The sequence below is a fragment of the Xenopus laevis genome, chromosome 6L (genome assembly GCF_017654675.1).
Source record: "Xenopus laevis strain J_2021 chromosome 6L, Xenopus_laevis_v10.1, whole genome shotgun sequence".
Lineage (NCBI taxonomy): Eukaryota > Metazoa > Chordata > Amphibia > Anura > Pipidae > Xenopus > Xenopus laevis.
The window spans coordinates 154,352,099-154,370,360 of NC_054381.1; the positions used below are offsets into that span (position 1 = coordinate 154,352,099).

The following is an 18,262-nucleotide window of genomic DNA, read 5'->3' on the forward strand; positions in this document are numbered from 1 at the left end:
TATAAGGCTGATTAGTAATTAATACAGATAATTACTACATGGCAGCACAGAAACCAGTGCAATTAGCATCAGAATTTAATAATCAGCAAACCTGTAGCATCAGCTTATATTACAGCCAGGGAAGCTCATTTTCTGCTGGATAATTAGTGACGAGCCCTAAGCTTAGCTTCTCAACAGCCAATCAGAGCCCACTGAGCATGTGAGTGTCACAGACACTTTCCAAGATGGTGACCCCCTGTGACAAGTTTGAAGTCCTGGATCATTGCTGCTATTGACAAACTTTAGCCTCGTGCAATAAGTTCACTATATAATATGGCATTTTTAGCCACATTCATTTTTAGGGATTAGTTCTCCTTTAATTGTTCATTTCTCCATTTAGTTTATTTTATTGTTTCATGTTACCAAATAAACGGGGCAAAAAACATACAATAAATGTAGAAGCTATTATTTTATTCTCTCTTTAAACTGGCAGAGGCGACGAAGATTCGGGCAGCATTGATGTCATGTAACAAGTTAAACACAGATTAGGTTTTTATATGAAAACATTTATATATAAAAGGTAACAGCACAATGAAAATCACAATTAAAAAGTGGTACTTTAAGGGAGTGGTTCACCTTTTACTTTTCAATTGGCCTTAATTTAGTTATTGCATTATTTGCCTTTTTCTTCTGACTCTTTCCAGTTTTCAAATTGGGGTCACTGACCCCATCTAAAAAACAAATGCTCTGTAAAGCTACACATTAAGAGGCAGATTTATCAAGGGTTGAATTTAAAATTCAAATTTTCACCTTGTTTTTTATGGTCAAAACTGTCAAATTCTACTAGGGAGTTATTCAAATTCGGTTCGAGTTTTTTTTAAAAAATGCGAATTAAATTTTTGAGATTTATCATACTCTGGCCTTTTAAGTAGGGATGCACCAAATCCACTGATTTGGATTCGGCGGAACCCCTGAATCATTTGCAAAACTTTCGGGCAAATACCGAACCGAATCCTAATTTGCATATTTGGAAGAGGAAAAAATTTTTTACTTCCTTGTTTTGTGACAAAAAGTCACGCGATTTCCCTTCCCGCTCCTAATTTGCATATGCAAATGAGGAATCGGATTCGGTTCGGCCGGCAGAAAGATTCGGACGAATCCGAATCCTGCTGAAAAAGGCTGAATCCTGGCCAAATCCCGAACTGAATCCTGGATACGGTGCATCCCTACTTTTAAGAATTCGAATTAGACAATATAATTGCTGTTAATGGGTCAATGGGAGACGCCAGGGATCAATTTGTTGTCAAGTTGTTTGCAGCCTTCCTGACATTCGAGTTTTTTTTGGAGAAAAAACTCGAATCAAATTTTTTATATCTGAATCTAATTCAAATCGCGTTTTCGGGTCGATTTAATTCATCCGAGTTTTAAAAATTCAGTTTTTTTAAAATAAATTTCGATTGGTTGAATTTAGAATTTATGGGAGTTTAGGGGAGTTTGTAAAAACTTGCATGAATTCGAAATTTGACCTTTGATAAATGTGCCTCTAGAGGGGCTATTTATCAAAGTCTGAATTTATCTCAATATTTTCTGCTACAAACTCCGATCAAATCCGCTCAGGGTTTTAACACTCATTTATTATTACATTTTCCCGAAAATTTGCTTTCGTGAAAAAAACTGATTTTCACAAATATATTTGGACTTTTTCATCCGATTTTCACGAAATTCACAATTTTTTCATAATTTTCACCTGAAAACTCAAAAAATTCGGGGTATTGCCCGAAACCCATTCCCATTAACTTATATGCAACCTCGACAGGTCTGAGATGCTGGATTTTCAGATTCGGACTTTTCCATCATTCGAAAAATTCGTGATTTTTGCATTCAGAGTTTAGTAAATAACCCCTTATTGTTATTGCTACTTTTTTTTATCACATCTTTCTATTCAGGCCTCTCCTATTCATATTCCAGGCTCTTATTCAAATCAATGCATGGTTGCTAGGGGAATTTGGATCCTAGCAACCAGATTACTGAAATTACAAACTGGAGGACTGTTGACTGTTGAATAAAAAGCTAAATAACTCAAAAACCACAAATAATAAAAAATTAAAACCAATTGCAAATTGTCTCAGAAAAACACTCTCTACATCATACTATAGGTTAATTTAAAGGTGAACAACCTCTTTAATCACATGAGTGGCGGAACGTCTGTGTTATCTATGAAGTCCTCGCTGTCCTCAGTATCTTTGACTTTGTTCTTGTGGAACTGGAGTGGCCCCTGTGCCTGGGTTTTCTTCTCTTGCACAATATTAGCAAAATCCGGGACGGAACAAGCCTTTGGGTCAACTTCTAACTTTTCAAATGTTTTTGAGCTGAAGATAAAAATGTAAAGATCTGGGTTAATCAGGGAGTTTCAGTTGATTTGAGGCAAAGCATTCATTCCCCTAAAGGCTGTTCCTTTCCATTCATCCCAATAATAAGGAGCAGATTTACAGAATGATTGAGATCTGATAACAAGAAATTACATAAAATATATATTTTCTGGGAATTCTCCAATCCTGTTTGACATTAATACTGAGATTGTTAATGGTTTCAGTAAAGTCCTGCCAGACATGAATTCCATCCAAAACCAAGAGAAATGTCTTGTTATCCTAATCAAATGATTTCATCCCCAACTTGACAAAGCTTTTGGATTACGACAAATAAATAATAAATGTGTGTGCAAAATTATTTCTGGAATTTTTAAATATACTAGAACAGTGCTGTCCAACTTCTGTGCTACCGAGGGCTTGAATTTTTCTGGCCTACGTTGTGGAGGAGCAAACTGAGCATGCTCAAGCCCTAGCCCTGGAGGTATAAGATGAAAACAGGAAGTCTGATACAGAAGCCCATGAGTACACAATAGAAGGAAAGAAATGTGATGTTTCTTTTGACAGAGGACTCAGAGCAGCATTACTTTGAGGGGGTTACTGGTGTATTTATATAGACCTTTCTGATAAAGCTTACTTAGGTTTAGCCCTTCCTTCTCCTTTAAGGGAGTGTTTAACAAAATGCAAGGGTGTGGGCCTAGAGCAGTGCTAAAGAATTTGGGTGAATGCTTATTTGGTCTTCTAGATACAAGTGTATGTATGAAAGAAAATTGGCATTCTCCAGAAATCTTACCCCAGCTGGCCTCCAAATGTTAGGGAAAACCTGAAGGGAAAACTCAGCTTGAAGGTCAGTTAGGGTGAGATTTGGGGTGAAAAGCTATATGAAGCCCTAGATCAGGGGTCCCTGACCTTTTTTTTACCCACGAGCCACATTCAAAAGTTGGAGAGCAACATGTGCATTTGTGGGTGCCAAATAAAGGCTGTGATTGGCTAATTGGTAGTCTCTATGAGGACTGGCAGACTACAAAAGACTCTGTTTGGCAATACAACTGGTTTTTATACAACCAAAACTTGCCTCCAAGCCTGGAATTCAAAAATAAGCACCTGCTTTGAGGCCACTGGGATTGATGAGCTCACGAGCCACTGGTTGGGGATCACTGGTTTAGATATTCTTGGAACAGAGGCTGAATGACTGATTGACCAATATTTTCCTATATATGTAACCTTGCAAAAAGCTTAAGGCAGGCATCCCCAACATTTTGAACCCATGAACAACATTCAGAAGTAAAAGGAGTTGGGGAGCAACACTAGCATGAAAAATGTTCTTGGGGTGCCAAATAAGTGTTGTGATTGGCCATTAGGTAGCCCCTATGTGGATTGTAAACCTACATTGAGGCTCCTTTGGCAGTGCACCTGGTTTTTATGCAACCAAAACTTACCTCCAAGCCTGGAATTCAAAAATAAGCTCCTGCTTTGAGGCCACCGGGAGCAACATCCAAGGGGTTGGAGAGCAACATGTTGATCACGAGCTACTGGTTGGGGACCACTGGCTTAAGGGATACCCTGACCAAAGGATGGACTGCCAAAGGGAGGCTTTGAACTACTGATGCACCGATTCCACTATTTTGGATTCGGCCGAACACCCGAAACATTCGCGAAAGATTCGGGCCAATACCAAACCGAATCCTAATTTGCATATGCAAATTAGGGATGGAAAGGGGAAACCATTTTTTACTTCCTTGTTTTGTGACAAAAAGTCACATGATTTCCCTCCCCGCCCCATCATTTGCATATGCAAATTAGGGTTCAGATTTGGGTTGGCCGGGTAGAAGTATCCGGCCGAATCCGTATCCTGCTGAAAAAGGCAGAATCCTGGCCGAATGCTAGAACCAAATCCTGGATTCGTTGCATCCCTACTTTGAACCGAAGAGAATGGTATTAATCCTGTTTCAATAAAATAGCTGGCACGGAGTTAGACACAGGTAATCGGATCGGAGCAGATCATAACTACCTGAATTCAATAGATTCCCAGAGCCTAAACTCATCGATTCTGGCAGAACCAATGTACAAAGATTTTGACTCGCAGTCAGTCTCAGGCAATTACACTCGGATGGAACGTGTGTGTCTCCCTGGGATACTGCTGAGCAGTATTTGCTCTATCCTATTGATTAATATCTGCACATTTAAATGATTCCAGTGCCAATCAATAAGAAGGAGGTCCCTACACCAAGGATCTTAACATCAATTTCCTTCTGTTTCCCCAAATCAAATGTTTTTCATTTGAAATAAGATTAATTATAGGGAGGGGGGGATGAGATAGGCAGAAATACACTATGGCAGACTGAGCAATATCTATTATGTGCTTCCCAAACATCCCTCTCAAATGAAATGGCCATTGTCACTAATTCAATTCCTTCAAGAAGAAAAAGTACTTAAAGGGATTCTGTCACGATTTTTATGGTGCAGTTTTTATTTCTAAATTACAATGTTTACACTGCAAATAATTCACTCTACCATATGAAATTTCATTCCTGAACCAGAAAGTGTGTTTTTTTTTAGTTGTAATATTGGTGTGTAGCTGCAGCTCAGGTCATTTTGCCTGGTCATGTGCTTTCAGAAAGAGGCTGTTGTTTCTCCTACTCAATGTAACTGAATGTGTCTCAGTGGGACCTGGATTTTACTTTTGAGTGCTGTTCTTAGATCTACCAGGCAGCTGTTATCTGGTTACCTTCCCATTGTTCTGTTGTTAGGCTGCTGGGGGGAAAGGGAGGGGGTGATATCACTCCAACTTGCAGTACAGTAGTAAAAAATGACTGAAGTTTATCAGAGCACAAGTCACATGACTGGGGGCAGCTGGGAAACTGACAATATGTCTAGCCCCATGTCAGATTTCAAAATTAAATATAAAAAAATCTGTTTGCTCTTTTGAAAAATGGATTTCAGTGCAGAATTCAGCTGGAGCAGCACTATTAACTGATGTGTTTTGAAAAAAAAACATGTTTTCCCATGACAGTATCCCTTTAAGGGAATTGTTCAGTGTAAAAATAAAAACTGGGTAAATAGATAGGCTGTGCAAAATAAAAAAATGTATCTAACAAAGTTAGTTAGCCAAAAATGTAATGTATAAAGGCTGGAGTGACTGGATGTCTAACATAATAGCAAGAATACTACTTCCTGCTTCGCAGTTCTCAGTTTCCACTGATCAGTGAATTGGGGGGGGGGGGGCGACATAACTGTTGCTTTTGAATCAGAGCTGAATGCTGAGGATCAAATGCAAACTCACTGAACAGTTATGTCCCATGTGGCCCCCCTTAAAGTCGCTGACTAACTCAGAGTTAGAGAGCTGAAAGCAGGAAGTAGTGTTCTGGCTATTATGTTACACATCCAGTCACTCCAGCCTTTATACATTACGTTTTTGGCTAACTAACTATATTAGAAACATTTTTTATTTTGCACTGACTATCTATTTACCCAGTTTTTATTTTTACACTGGACTGTTCCTTTAAGGACTCAGAGAAAAGGAAAAGTGGAGGATCAATATAAAAGGTGCACGGGTGATTCTGACTCCACAGCCACTTCCTGTATGTACAATCATTATGTTATGAGCAATAGTCTGGGAGTATGAATTAGCACATACACATTGGTGCAAAGCAGCTGAGCAGTGTAACAGCATCTGTGGGTTGGTTTATTAATAGGGGATATCATTATGGAGGGGTGCCCATGTGCTGCCCCTAACATGTCAAATACACTTTGTACCCACTTGCACAGACTTCCACTAAATTCTAGAGTTGCAAAAATGTTCACCTCCCTTGTATCCCTACTCTGGGTATTGAGTAGCACCACCAACTAATTACCCACAAGGCCACAGTTGCAGCCTATATCCAAATGAACAGTAAACAGCCTTATTTACAGGAGAGCTTTCTCGTCAATATACTCATTTGCCTGTGTACATTGTCACCATAGATTTATGTTGCACTCGTTAGCTCACGTTCCTCTAGTGTATTGGCTTTAGTATGGAGATTGGTGCTTGGAATCCAGAAGAAGTTAAAATTCCCCCATGGAAATGCTTTGGAGACTAGTCCATGGGGATCTAGATATCCGGCTGCACTAAATCATTTGTATAATGCTACACTACTTTTTGACAATTTTTCCTTTTTCTCTCTGTGATAATAAAACAGTACCTTGTACAAGTCTGCGATCCGTTATCCAGAAAACTATTATCCAGAAAGCTCCAAATTACTGAAAGGTCATCTCCCATAGACTCCATTTTATCCAAATAATCCATCTTTTAAAAATGATTTCCTTTTTCTGTGTAATAATAAAACAGTAACTTGTACTTGATCCCAACTAAGATATAATTAATCCTTATTGGAAGCAAAACCAGCCTATTGGGTTTATTTAATGTTTACATGATTTTCTAGTAGACTTAAAGGGATCCTGTCATCGGAAAACATGTTTCTTCAAAACGCATCAGTTAATAGTGCTACTCCAGCAGACTTCTGCACTGAAATCCATTTCTCAAAAGAGCAAACAGATTTTTTTATATTCAATTTTGAAATCTGACATGGGGCTAGACATTTTGTCAATTTCCAGCTGCCCCCAGTCATGTGACTTGTGCCTGCACTTTAGCAGAGAAATGCTTTCTGGCAGGCTGCTGTTTTTCCTTCTCAATGTAACTGAATGTGTCTCAGTGGAACATGGGTTTTTACTATTAAGTGCTGTTCTTAGATCTACCAGGCAGCTGTTATCTTGTGTTAGGGAGCTGTTATCTGGTTACCTTCCCATTGTTCTTTTCTTTGGCTGCTGGGGGGGGGGAAGGGAGGGGGTGATATTACTCCAACTTGCAGTACAGCAGTAAAGAGTGATTGAAGTTTATCAGAGCACAAGTCACATGACTTGGGGCAGCTGGGAAATTGACAATATGTCTAGCCCCATGTCAGATTTCAAAATTAAATATTAACAAATCTGTTTGCTCTTTTGAGAAATGGATTTCAGTGCATAATTCTGCTGGAGCAGCACTATTAACTGATTTTTTTTCCCATGACAGTATCCCTTTAAAGTATGAAGATCCAAATTACAGAAAGATCCATTATCCGGAAAACCCCAGGCCCTGAGCATGCTGGATAACAGGTCTCATAACTGTATTTTATCTCAGCTAAGATATAATTAATCCTTATTGGAAGCAAAACCAGCCTATTGGGTTTATTTAATGTTTAATTGATTTTTAGTAGACTTATGGTCTTACTAAAAGATCCCATATCCAGAAAACCCCAGGTCTTGAGCATTCTGGATAAGTGGTCCCATACCTGTAATATCTCTCACTGGTAAGAACTATATTTAGAGGTAAAGCCTATACAGGTATGGGAACTGTTATCCAGAATGCTCGGAGCCTGGGGCGTTCTGGATAAAGAATTTTCCATAATTTGGATCTTCATACCTTATTAAGTCTACTAGAAAATCATATAAACATTAAATAAACCCAATAGGCTGGTTTTGCTTCCAATAAGGATTAATTATATCTTAGTTGGGATCAAGTACAAACTACTGTTTTATTACAGAGAAAAATGACCTTTTAGTAATTTAGAGCTTTCTGGTTAACGGGTTTCCAGATAACGGATCCCATAGCTGTATTTCGTTTCAGTTAGGGATGCACCGAATCCACTATTTGGGATTCGGCCGAATCCCCAAATCCTTGATGAAAGATTTAGCTGAATACCGAACCAAAAGCGAATCTTAATTTGCATATGCACATTGGGGGCAAGAAAGGAAAAAGTGGAAAAAATTCTTCTTTTGTGACGAAAAGTCCTGTGATTTCCCTACCCACCCCTAATTTACATATGCAAATTAGGATTCGGCTCAGCCAGGCACAAGAATTCAGCTGAATCTGAATCCTCTAGAAAAAGGCCGAATCCATAACTGAATCCTGGATTCGGTGCATCCCTAGTTTCAGTGAAAGGATATTATGTGTGAAAAAAGTTATGCCAAGCTCATAATGTATTTTTTCCAAAGACTCATTTAAAAATGCAATGAAAGGTGATGTGCATGATTTTTTTTACCCACAATGCAACTTGTATTCCCACTATTCCAGAGAGAGAGAGAGAGAGAGAGAGAGAGGTGCAATTTCCACACAGTCTGTGTTAATTAATAGAATATGGAATTAATAATGGAATTAGCGCAAGTCAGCGGCACCTATTATTCAAGCCAAATGGGAGCACCGAGAAATTGTCCCTAAGATCCCAAACATTGTGAATATTATCAGCAGGAAGCCTCTATGTCGTGGCCTTTCTCTTCTGGTAGTTACCAGTTACTAGGACTCCCTGAGATCTTCATATAGACAAGTGGTGCAGATGTTGTCTAATCTACATTCATGGATAATAAAAGGCATTGTGTGTACCCATTCTACATACACGGAGTAGTGGTTAGCTGGAAAGTGATAGAGATAATGTGGTATTACCATTTCGGGGGATTCTTGCGCGTCTGTTCCTCCACCACTGGGGATTTGGCTCTTTTCGTCTGAATTACTCCTATTGCCTGTAAAGAAAATGTTTAAAGGAGACATACAGGATAAATGGAAAAAAACAAAACAAAAATTTGTAGCCAAAGATGTATACTTTATGGTGTAGGTCTCACATTGTGCTAAACATTAATATTGTTTTCAAAAATGTCCCCTTTATTGGAGCTCTCCATTAGGGTTGCCACCTTTTTTATTGTTGCGAAAACGGGCGGGGGGGGGCAGGTAGTGACATCAGGGGGCGGGTTGGTGATGTTGGGGGCGGGACTGCTGACGTGGTGATCAGTGATTGGCTGATCGCCATGTCATTCACTTCAATATCCTTGTAAGGCGCCCCGGAAGACGCATTCTTACCTTCAGACGCAATGGTCCCGGGTGCCTCTGGGCGCAAGTATGGGAAGACGCGCAATGGCAGCACTGACGCGCAATGGCAGCACTGACGCGCATGCGCAATAATGGTGTGTCGTGATGTCCGTGGATGCGCTGACGTCACGTATGGTGCCAAATTCAAATACTAAAGGGCACATTTGGCTTGTATTGAGTGCCCAAGCTGGCTCTCAGTTTCCTGACTGCAGCTAAAGCCTTTATTGATTGGATCTTCTGAATTTTGAACCTTTTTGCCTGTCTTCTGACCTCCGAACCTTGCCGCCTGCCTTTTGACCCTCTGCTTGTCTATGACTTGTCTCTGATATCCTTGGCCGTGTTGAAGATACCCGCCTATTCCGCAGCAGAAAGTTTCAGGGCCCCAAAAGGGCGTCTGTAAAAACCGGATTTAGGTGGGGCTCTCCGACTACACCTAAAGGGTATATTTTGTCGGTCCTTGGGCTCTTATTTCCTACAGACTGTAACAATCCTGTCCGGATTTCCAAACTTTTCACTTCGGCAGCCCTTCCAAAAACTGGGCTGTCCTGGCAGGTGGCAACCCTACTCCCCATAGATGCTCTATGGTCCCTGGTCATGTTTCTAACGGGGGGTGGCCGTGTCCTAACGGCCCCTGCCAAAAGAACAGTAGGAGGGGGACAGCCAATCACAGCCCTGCAGTCACACAAGCAAAGACAGGCTTCAGTTCCCTATCAGGTCAGTCTAGCTGCTGATTGGTTGCTGTGCTACAGTGCAGTGTGCTGAGTGCAGTCGGCTTCCCTTCACAGCCTGGGAAAGGAGGCAGCAGGAAGTGGAACAGATGGGCGGGACTAGTAGGGATTTTGCAGAAATGTTAAATAAAGTAACCATAAACACAACTTTTTCAAACACATTCATTCTATATCTAAGAGTTTAATGCACTGGCACATTCTTGTTTTTAACATAATATGTCTCCTTTAAAGGTACAAATGTAGTGGTTAGCACAGAGCAAATAGGCGAGCATGAACCTACCACTGAAATCTGGACAAACAATACATTACAATATATGATCAGATCACAACATTCCTGGTTATAATGGAGGGGGGATACATTGTTAGTTGTGGTTGAAAAAAAGACCAAAGTCCATCAAATTCAACCCCTCCAAAACCTCAGAGCACATTTATACACATACAGTACCTATCTATACACTCACATGTAGAAGAGGGCCTCAATAGAAAGATGAATAATAAAAAGCAATTAATTTGTAGCCTTACAGAGCATTTGTTTAAGTGATAACCATTTAAAATCTGGAAAGAGTTAGAAGAAGGCAAACAATTCAAAAACTATAAAAAAAAATAAAAAAAATTGAAGACCAATTGAAAAGTTTCTTAGAATTGGCCACTCTGTAACATACTCAATAAAGGATATACTTTAATAAAGGATAATGATATAAATGTACTATAGCTGTGTTTATGCCAAATGGATATCTCAAGTAATCCCATAAACTAGGGATGCACCGAATCCAGGATTCGGGCAGGATCTGGCCTTTTTTTAGAAGAATTCGGATTTGCCCGATTCCTTTTGACCGGCTGATCCAACTCTTAATTTGCATATGCAAATTAGGATTCGGTTCGGTATTCGCCCGAATCTTTGGCGAAGGATTCGGAGGTTCGGCCAAATCCAAAAAAGTGGATTTGGTGCATCCCTACCATAAACCAGCAGCTGCTGTTGCTACGTTGCTAGGTGCAATTATAGCGAAGAAGCTCAAGGAAACCTTAATTTCTGTTTATTTTACAGCAATAACTGCATCTTTATTTATGCTTTAGTCAATAAGGAGTCCTTGCATTTACTAACACTCATATTGTGAGGCTCAGGGGGTCTATATATCTGTCAGGATTCAAGTAAACTCCTCTAATCACAGGACATCAATAATCCAGTGTATGTAACTATGGACTAATCCTGTGACTCTTCTCATACAAATACCCAGAAAGCAGAATCGAAAAGATGGGTTTTTTCTCTGTCGGTATATAAACACCAGCGGAGAATACAACTTGTCTGTCATTAGCTTTCTTGATGGCCGTTCAGCTGTACTAATGTGCAAACAAAGCAAAGATACTTTTTGTATTTTATTCATTGAATAATGCACATTGTTTTCAGCCACAAACACTGTTTATTTAACACAATGGCCCTTTAAAGCGTTTGCTTACCTTTGAGTTAACGTTTAGTATGACGAAGAGAGTGATATTCTGAGACAATCTGCAATTGGTTTAATTGGGACGTGACGTCAAAGGAGGCGGGCGTGACTTCAAAGGGGCGGGGCCACGCGACGGAGACCCGCGGATGATAGAAAAGGCAAAAAAAAAAGGTAAATTGCAGGGGATTGGGGGCAGGCCGAGGGCTCCTTTTGATTGTATTACAAATTTACCGGCAGCTACATTGCCGGTAAATTTGTAATACCAGCCCCGGCCTTGGCAGGTATTTTACCGGCCGGGTGGCAACCCTAGACTGGAATATGAATAGGAAAGGCTTGAATACAAAGATAAATAACAAAAAGTAGCAATAACAATAAGGGGGTTATTTACTAAACCTCAAATTTTATTGGTTGGTTTTTTGAGACAAAAACTAAATTTTTTCGTGGGGAAAAAAAATTGAAGTTTTCATGGTCTGCGCTGGTTTTAGGCCAAAAATCAGACTTTTTGGGGGGTTTTGGGCAAAAACACGAAAAAAAATCGAGCCAATTGGTGAAAGAAGCCAAAAACGTTTTTTTTTGAATTTGGGTTATTTCATTCATAAATAAGGTCAAATAGAACATGGGAGCTTGGTTGTGGTTTTTTAAATAAAATATGAGATAAATTAGAATTTTAGTAAATAATCCCCTGAATGAGTAGCTTTACTGAAATATGAATATGAGAAGGTGTGAATAGAAAGATGAGTAATTAAAAGTAGCAATAACAGAAGTAGAAGGCAAATAATTCAAAAACTATAAAAAAAAGAAAAAAATAAGACCATTTGAAAAGTTGCTTAGAATAAGCCATTCTATAAGATATTAAAAGTTAACTTAAAGGTGAACCACCCCTATAACATAAGAGACAACTGAGGTGCTGTTACCAAAGAAAGTTCTCATAGTTGAAATCAAATTTCTGATCTAGTCAAACTGTGAAGCATTAGTGATTAATAAGGATCTGCCTTCAATAAACCCCCCATGCTAATCAGCAGCCCCCTAATTACTGAGAGGATGGGAGTTTGTTTCTAATTAACTTATTTCCACTGTGGACTTTTTCATTTGCCAGAGAAGAAAGTATTAGGTTTCCATGGGAATAAAAAAAAGTGATGCCTTGTAATTTGTTTCAGAAAACCTGAATACTCAACTGAACAAACATCCTGTATGTATAATATAATCCCACTTACTATCATAAGAGATAATGTACCTCCTATTGTAAATGCTAAGGATATTAGAAGTCACTGAGGGGTTGTTCTGTGACCATATAAAGGCACAAGGCTGCAGGCTGAGTTATACAGGGAACTCTGAGTATCACTCATGTATTATAAGGGATAATGTACCCCCTACTGTAAATGATAAGGATATTAGAAGTCACTGAGGGGTTGTTCTGTGACCATATAAAGGCACAAGGCTGCAGGCTGAGTTATACAGGGAACTTTGAGTATCACTCATGTATTATAAGGGATAATGTACCCCCTACTGTAAATGATAAGGATATTAGAAGTCACTGAGGGGTTGTTCTGTGACCATATAAAGGCACAAGGCTGCAGGCTGAGTTATACAGGGAACTCTGAGTATCACTCATGTATTATAAGGGATAATGTACCCCCTACTGTAAATGATAAGGATATTAGAAGTCACTGAGGGGTTGTTCTGTGACCATATAAAGGCACAAGGCTGCAGGCTGAGTAATACAGGGAACTCTGAGTATCACTCATGTATTATAAGGGATAATGTACCCCCTACTGTAAATGATAAGGATATTAGAAGTCACTGAGGGGTTGTTCTGTGACCATATAAAGGCACAATGCTGCAGGCTGAGTTATACAGGGAACTCTGAGTATCACTCATGTATTATACGGGATAATGTACCTCCTACATATCGGCTACCAAATAGCCAATAACAGCCCTTATTTGACACTTGAGTTGTTCCCCAACTCTTACATTTGAATGTGGCCCACGGGTAAAAAGGTTTGGCGACCAGTGCACTAGACTAGAGAATCCTAATTTTATCCAAGTTGTCCCTTACCACCCCTTTTGAGAGGAATAAGCAAACACAGTCTGGCCCCACTGCAGGATGCAAACTATAAGGCTCATTCATGTGAACTCCCATAAACTTGAAAATCAACCATTCAAAATTCATTATAAAAATCAAATCTTTTTAAAACCGGAGTGAATAGGATCGACCTGAAAACTCGAATTGAATTTGATTCGAATTTTAAAAACCCGATTTCAATGTCAGGAAGGCTGCAAATAACTCCAAATTGATCCCAGGACCTCTCCCATTGACTTAAACAGTAATTCGGCAGCTTTTTAGGCGGCAAATAGTCAAATTCAAGTTCTTAAAGTATGATAAATATCAAAACCCAAATTCAAATTTTTTGAAAAACTTGAATCAAAGTTGAATAAGTCCCTAGTCGAATTTGACAGTTTTGACCATAAAAAAGTCGAAAATATGAAATTCGAATGTTAAATTCTTGATAAAGCAGTTGACACTTACACTTTCATCTGCTGTATATAAGAGTTGTGCTCATGGGAGACATAAAGTTTGCCAAGGTTTCTGTTTCGGCCATATTTCTAACAAGGCCACACTTGCTTGAGAAACTGTGATATATATATATATATATATATATAAAGCAACCCTGACGCCAACCAATATATTTCATGGTAATGCTTGTCTGCACATCTGAGCCCACAACCAATCAGCCTTCCTATTAAGTCCAAATAAAATCTAATAGGCCGTGACCTCTTGCACCTTGTAATTAAAACAACAGCTGTTTGTCAATTTCAGTGCTCATAATGAATGACTGAGGCCCTTCTGCTTCCCGTTATCCATACTGTATATGTATCTCCCATTTAACCAAACTGAATCTTTTGAAGATTAAAATATTAGAATAACCTAATTCCGCCCGGCTACGGCTTTTATCTCTAAGCCGTGCAAGTGTTTTACAAATAACTAAAGAGTATGTGGATTTGGATCGATAATCAAGAAGGAACTTAATAAAAGATGCAGCACAAAGACAGTGAATGACAGCAGGAGATGAGATAAATGGAGAAAGGAGAACAGTTAACGCTTTCCACCAATGAATTATCCATCTGCTAACCCTGAGCGCTGCAAGATTTAGAGCTTTAGCACTCAAGGCTGAGTTTGGGGGGTGCAAAATAGAGGGGACTTCCTAAGCTGTACATATAAAGTAGCAGTAGTAGGCAGGATGGTTGAAGATATTGCGGAACAAGATGGCGCCAGTAATGCAAAATGAAGACAGTAGAGCAAGACAAATACAAAAATATTATACATCAGTGGATGGAATGCAACCCCCCAAAAGCTGTTGTAGGTGCTAAGACCTTTAGTTTATCAATAACTGAAAACCTAGGTTTGACCTTCTAAAAGTAATAGTATATTATTAAGTTAAAGGGATACTGTCATCGGAAAACATGTTTTTTTCAAAACACATCAGTTAATAGTGCTACTCCAGCAGAATTCTGCACTGAAATCCATTTCTCAAAAGAGCAAACAGATTTTTTTATATTCAATTTTGAAATCTGACATGGGGCTAGACATTTTGTCAATTTCACAGCTGCCCCCAGTCATGTGCACTTTAGGAGAGAACTGCTTTCTGGCAGGCTGCTGTTTTTCCTTCTCAATGTAACTGAAAGTGTCTCAGTGGGACATGGGTTTTTACTATTGAGTGTTGTTCTTAGAACTAACAGGCAGCAGTTATCTTGTGTTAGGGAGCTGCTATCTCGTTACCTTCCGATTGTTCTTTTGTTTGGCTGCTGGGTGGAAAAAGGGAGGGGGTGATATCACTCCAACTTGCAGTACAGCAGTAAAGAGTGATTGAAGTTTATCAGAGCACAAGTCACATGACTTGGGGCAGCTGGGAAATTGACAAAATGTCTAGCCCCATGTCAGATTTCAAAATTGAATATAAAAAAATCTGTTTGCTCTTTTGAGAAATGGATTTCAGTGCAGAATTCTGCTGGAGCAGCACTGTTAACTGATTCATTTTGAAAAAAAAAAGAATTTTTTTCCCATGACAGTATCCCTTTAAGGCTATTATGGGGGAATGTAATATGTTTCATCAGTTTAAAAAACAAAACATTAACAAAGACCATTGTGAATGTTATCGACCATGTTTGTGTCTTTTTTGACAAATTACAAACAGGAGAGCTGCTGAATAAAAAGCTAAATAACTAAAAAAACACAAATAAAAAATGAAAACCAACTGCAAATTGTCATAGAATATTACTCTCTACGTCATACTCAAAGTTATCTCACAGATGAATATACCCTTTAATGCAACACATTTATATGGTAATCTCCTCTGCTGTGTGGCAGTGCTAAAGCAGTAGAGTAGGATAGCAAGATGGCGACATATCTCAGTTGTTAGTCTGTGGTTCAGCTGTTGTTCACGTGGCATTTCCCAGCACCCCACCACAACAGCCAAAGGGCTCCTTTGCTTTTCAACTTGTTTATTAATGACCTGGAGGTGGGCATTGAAAGTACTGTTTCTATTTTTGCAGATGATACTAAATTGTGCAGAACTATAGGTTCCATGCAGGATGCTGCCACTTTACAGAGAGATTTGTCTAAACTGGAAAACTGGGCAGCAAACTGGAAAATGAGGTTCAATGTTGATAAATGCAGGTTATGCACTTTGGCAAAAATAATATAAATGCAAGTTATACATTAAATGGCAGTGTGTTGGGAGTTTCCTTAAATGAGAAGGATCTTGGGGTTTTTGTAGATAACAAGTTGTCTAATTCTGGGCAGTGTCATTCTGTGACTACTAAAGCAAATAAAGTTCTGTCTTGTATAAAAAAGGGCATTAACTCAAGGGATGAAAACATAATTATGTCTCTTTATAGGTCCCTGGTGAGGCCTCATCTGGAGTATGGGGGCAGTTTTGGACTCCAGTCCTTAAGAGGGATATAAATGAGCTGGAGAGAGTGCAGAGACTAAGTGCAACTAAATTGGTTAGAGGGAGGGAAGAGTTAAATTATGAGGGGAGACTGTCAAGGTTGGGGTTGTTTTCTCTGGAAAAAAGGCGCTTGTGAGGGGACATGATTAGACTTTACAAGGACATTAGAGGACATTATAGACAAATAGCAGGGGACCTTTTTACCCATAAAGTGGATCACCGTACCAGAGGCCTCCCCTTCAGACTAGAAGAAAAGAACTTTCATTTGAAGCAACGTAGGGGGTTCTTCACAGTCAGGACAGTGAGGTTGTGGAATGCACTGCCGGGTGATGTTGTGATGCTGATTCAGTTAATGACTATAAGAGGGACTTGGATGATTTCTTGGACAGACATAATATCAAAGGCTATTGTGATACTAAACTCTATAGTTAGTATAGATATGGGTATATAGAATTTATGTGAAAGTATGGAGGGGTGTGTGTATGGATGCTGGGTTTTGCATTTGGAGGGGATGAACTTGATGGTCTTTTTTTCAACCCGATTACTATCTATGCAACTATGTAACTATGTAACTATGTAACTAACACCACTGGTGAGATCACTGCTCTTCCCGATTGGTCCTGCACTTACATACCTTTGGCATAGTGACCACTAAGTGACCGGTAGTCTGAGACCTCTTGGCAGAACTGCTGTCAGGCTTAACTTCAGCAGGAAGAACAAGCTGGAAGGGCTAAAAAGTAAAAGAATATTTATATTTACCAATGCAGCACTAGCTCTTATTATTCACTATAAAAGTCATCTGTGTGCAGAGCCATAATGCATTTTGCCTTCTGCCCTTAGGTTACTTGTTATCCAGAATCCTTTTATAAAATAGCAACACAAGATCTAAAAGGAAAGAAGCCGCGCACAGACCAATATTCTCCGTCTTTCCCCAGTACGGCTATTTTCTAAGAGCATCCTGGGACACTGCCATTAGAGAATGGCACAGATCGATTTCATTGGGCAACAGTAAATGACAAGTTCTGAAAATTGTGTAAGTTAATCCCAGAATGAGCTCCATGAAGTATTGATTTATCCTCACACTGAGGGCACATACACAGAGATGCCTATTTCCCAAGATGTTAAAGAGGGACTGCACTGAAATCTGATATTTTATGTATAATGATGTAATTCCTAGAAACTACATTCATTAAAAAAAAAGTAAAATTAGTGGTTTGAAGGTATTTATAAATGTAATTGCTATTGAAAACAGTATTGGCATGCTCCTTTCTCTGCTGGTTCTGACCCCTAAAACAATACTGCAGAAGCAGAGCTGGCTTCTGCTGTACTGATTCAAGAGTCAGAATGGGCAGTGCAGTAAGGGACAGTGAGAAACTAATTTTAATTATATACTTATATCTAAAAATATGGAATTGCTTTAAAGGAGAAAGAAATGTCCAATCCTCGGGGGTGCAAAATGTTAGGGTACCCCCTCAAGTTAAAATAAAGAAATAGGATAGAAATGTTGTACATTATGTTTTGTGCTTCTGTACCAGCCCAAGGCAACCACAGCCCTTTAGCAGTAAAGATCTGTGTCTCCAAAGATGCCCCAGTAGCTCCCCAACTTCTTTTCTGCTGATTCACTGCACATGCTCTGTGCTGCTGTCACTTACTGAGCTTAGGGACCCACTCACAATATACAGTACACATAGAATAGAAATGTCACAATATAAGGCTGATTAGTAATTAATACAGATAATTACTACATGGCAGCACAGAAACCAGTGCAATTAGCATCAGAATTTAATAATCAGCAAACCTGTAGCATCAGCTTATATTACAGCCAGGGAAGCTCATTTTCTGCTGGATAATTAGTGACGAGCCCTAAGCTTAGCTTCTCAACAGCCAATCAGAGCCCACTGAGCATGTGAGTGTCACAGACACT

The 18,262-nt window shown here is 39.3% G+C and overlaps 1 protein-coding gene across 2 annotated transcripts in view; it reads right to left on the reverse strand.

The window, feature by feature from the left end:
• Positions 1-2,061: 2,061 nt before the first annotated feature.
• Positions 2,062-18,262, reverse strand: part of dnaaf11.L (dynein axonemal assembly factor 11 L homeolog) — a 53,263-nt gene continuing 37,062 nt past the window's right edge. For both annotated transcript variants that reach the window (XM_041566648.1, XM_018268266.2), the window contains 3 exons: positions 16,973-17,068; positions 8,800-8,876; positions 2,062-2,348 (listed from right to left, as the gene is read on the reverse strand). In XM_041566648.1, coding sequence (XP_041422582.1) covers positions 2,165-2,348; positions 8,800-8,876; positions 16,973-17,068 — 357 coding nt within the window. In that variant the 3' untranslated portion in view covers positions 2,062-2,164. The remainder of the gene's footprint in view (positions 2,349-8,799; positions 8,877-16,972; positions 17,069-18,262) is intronic.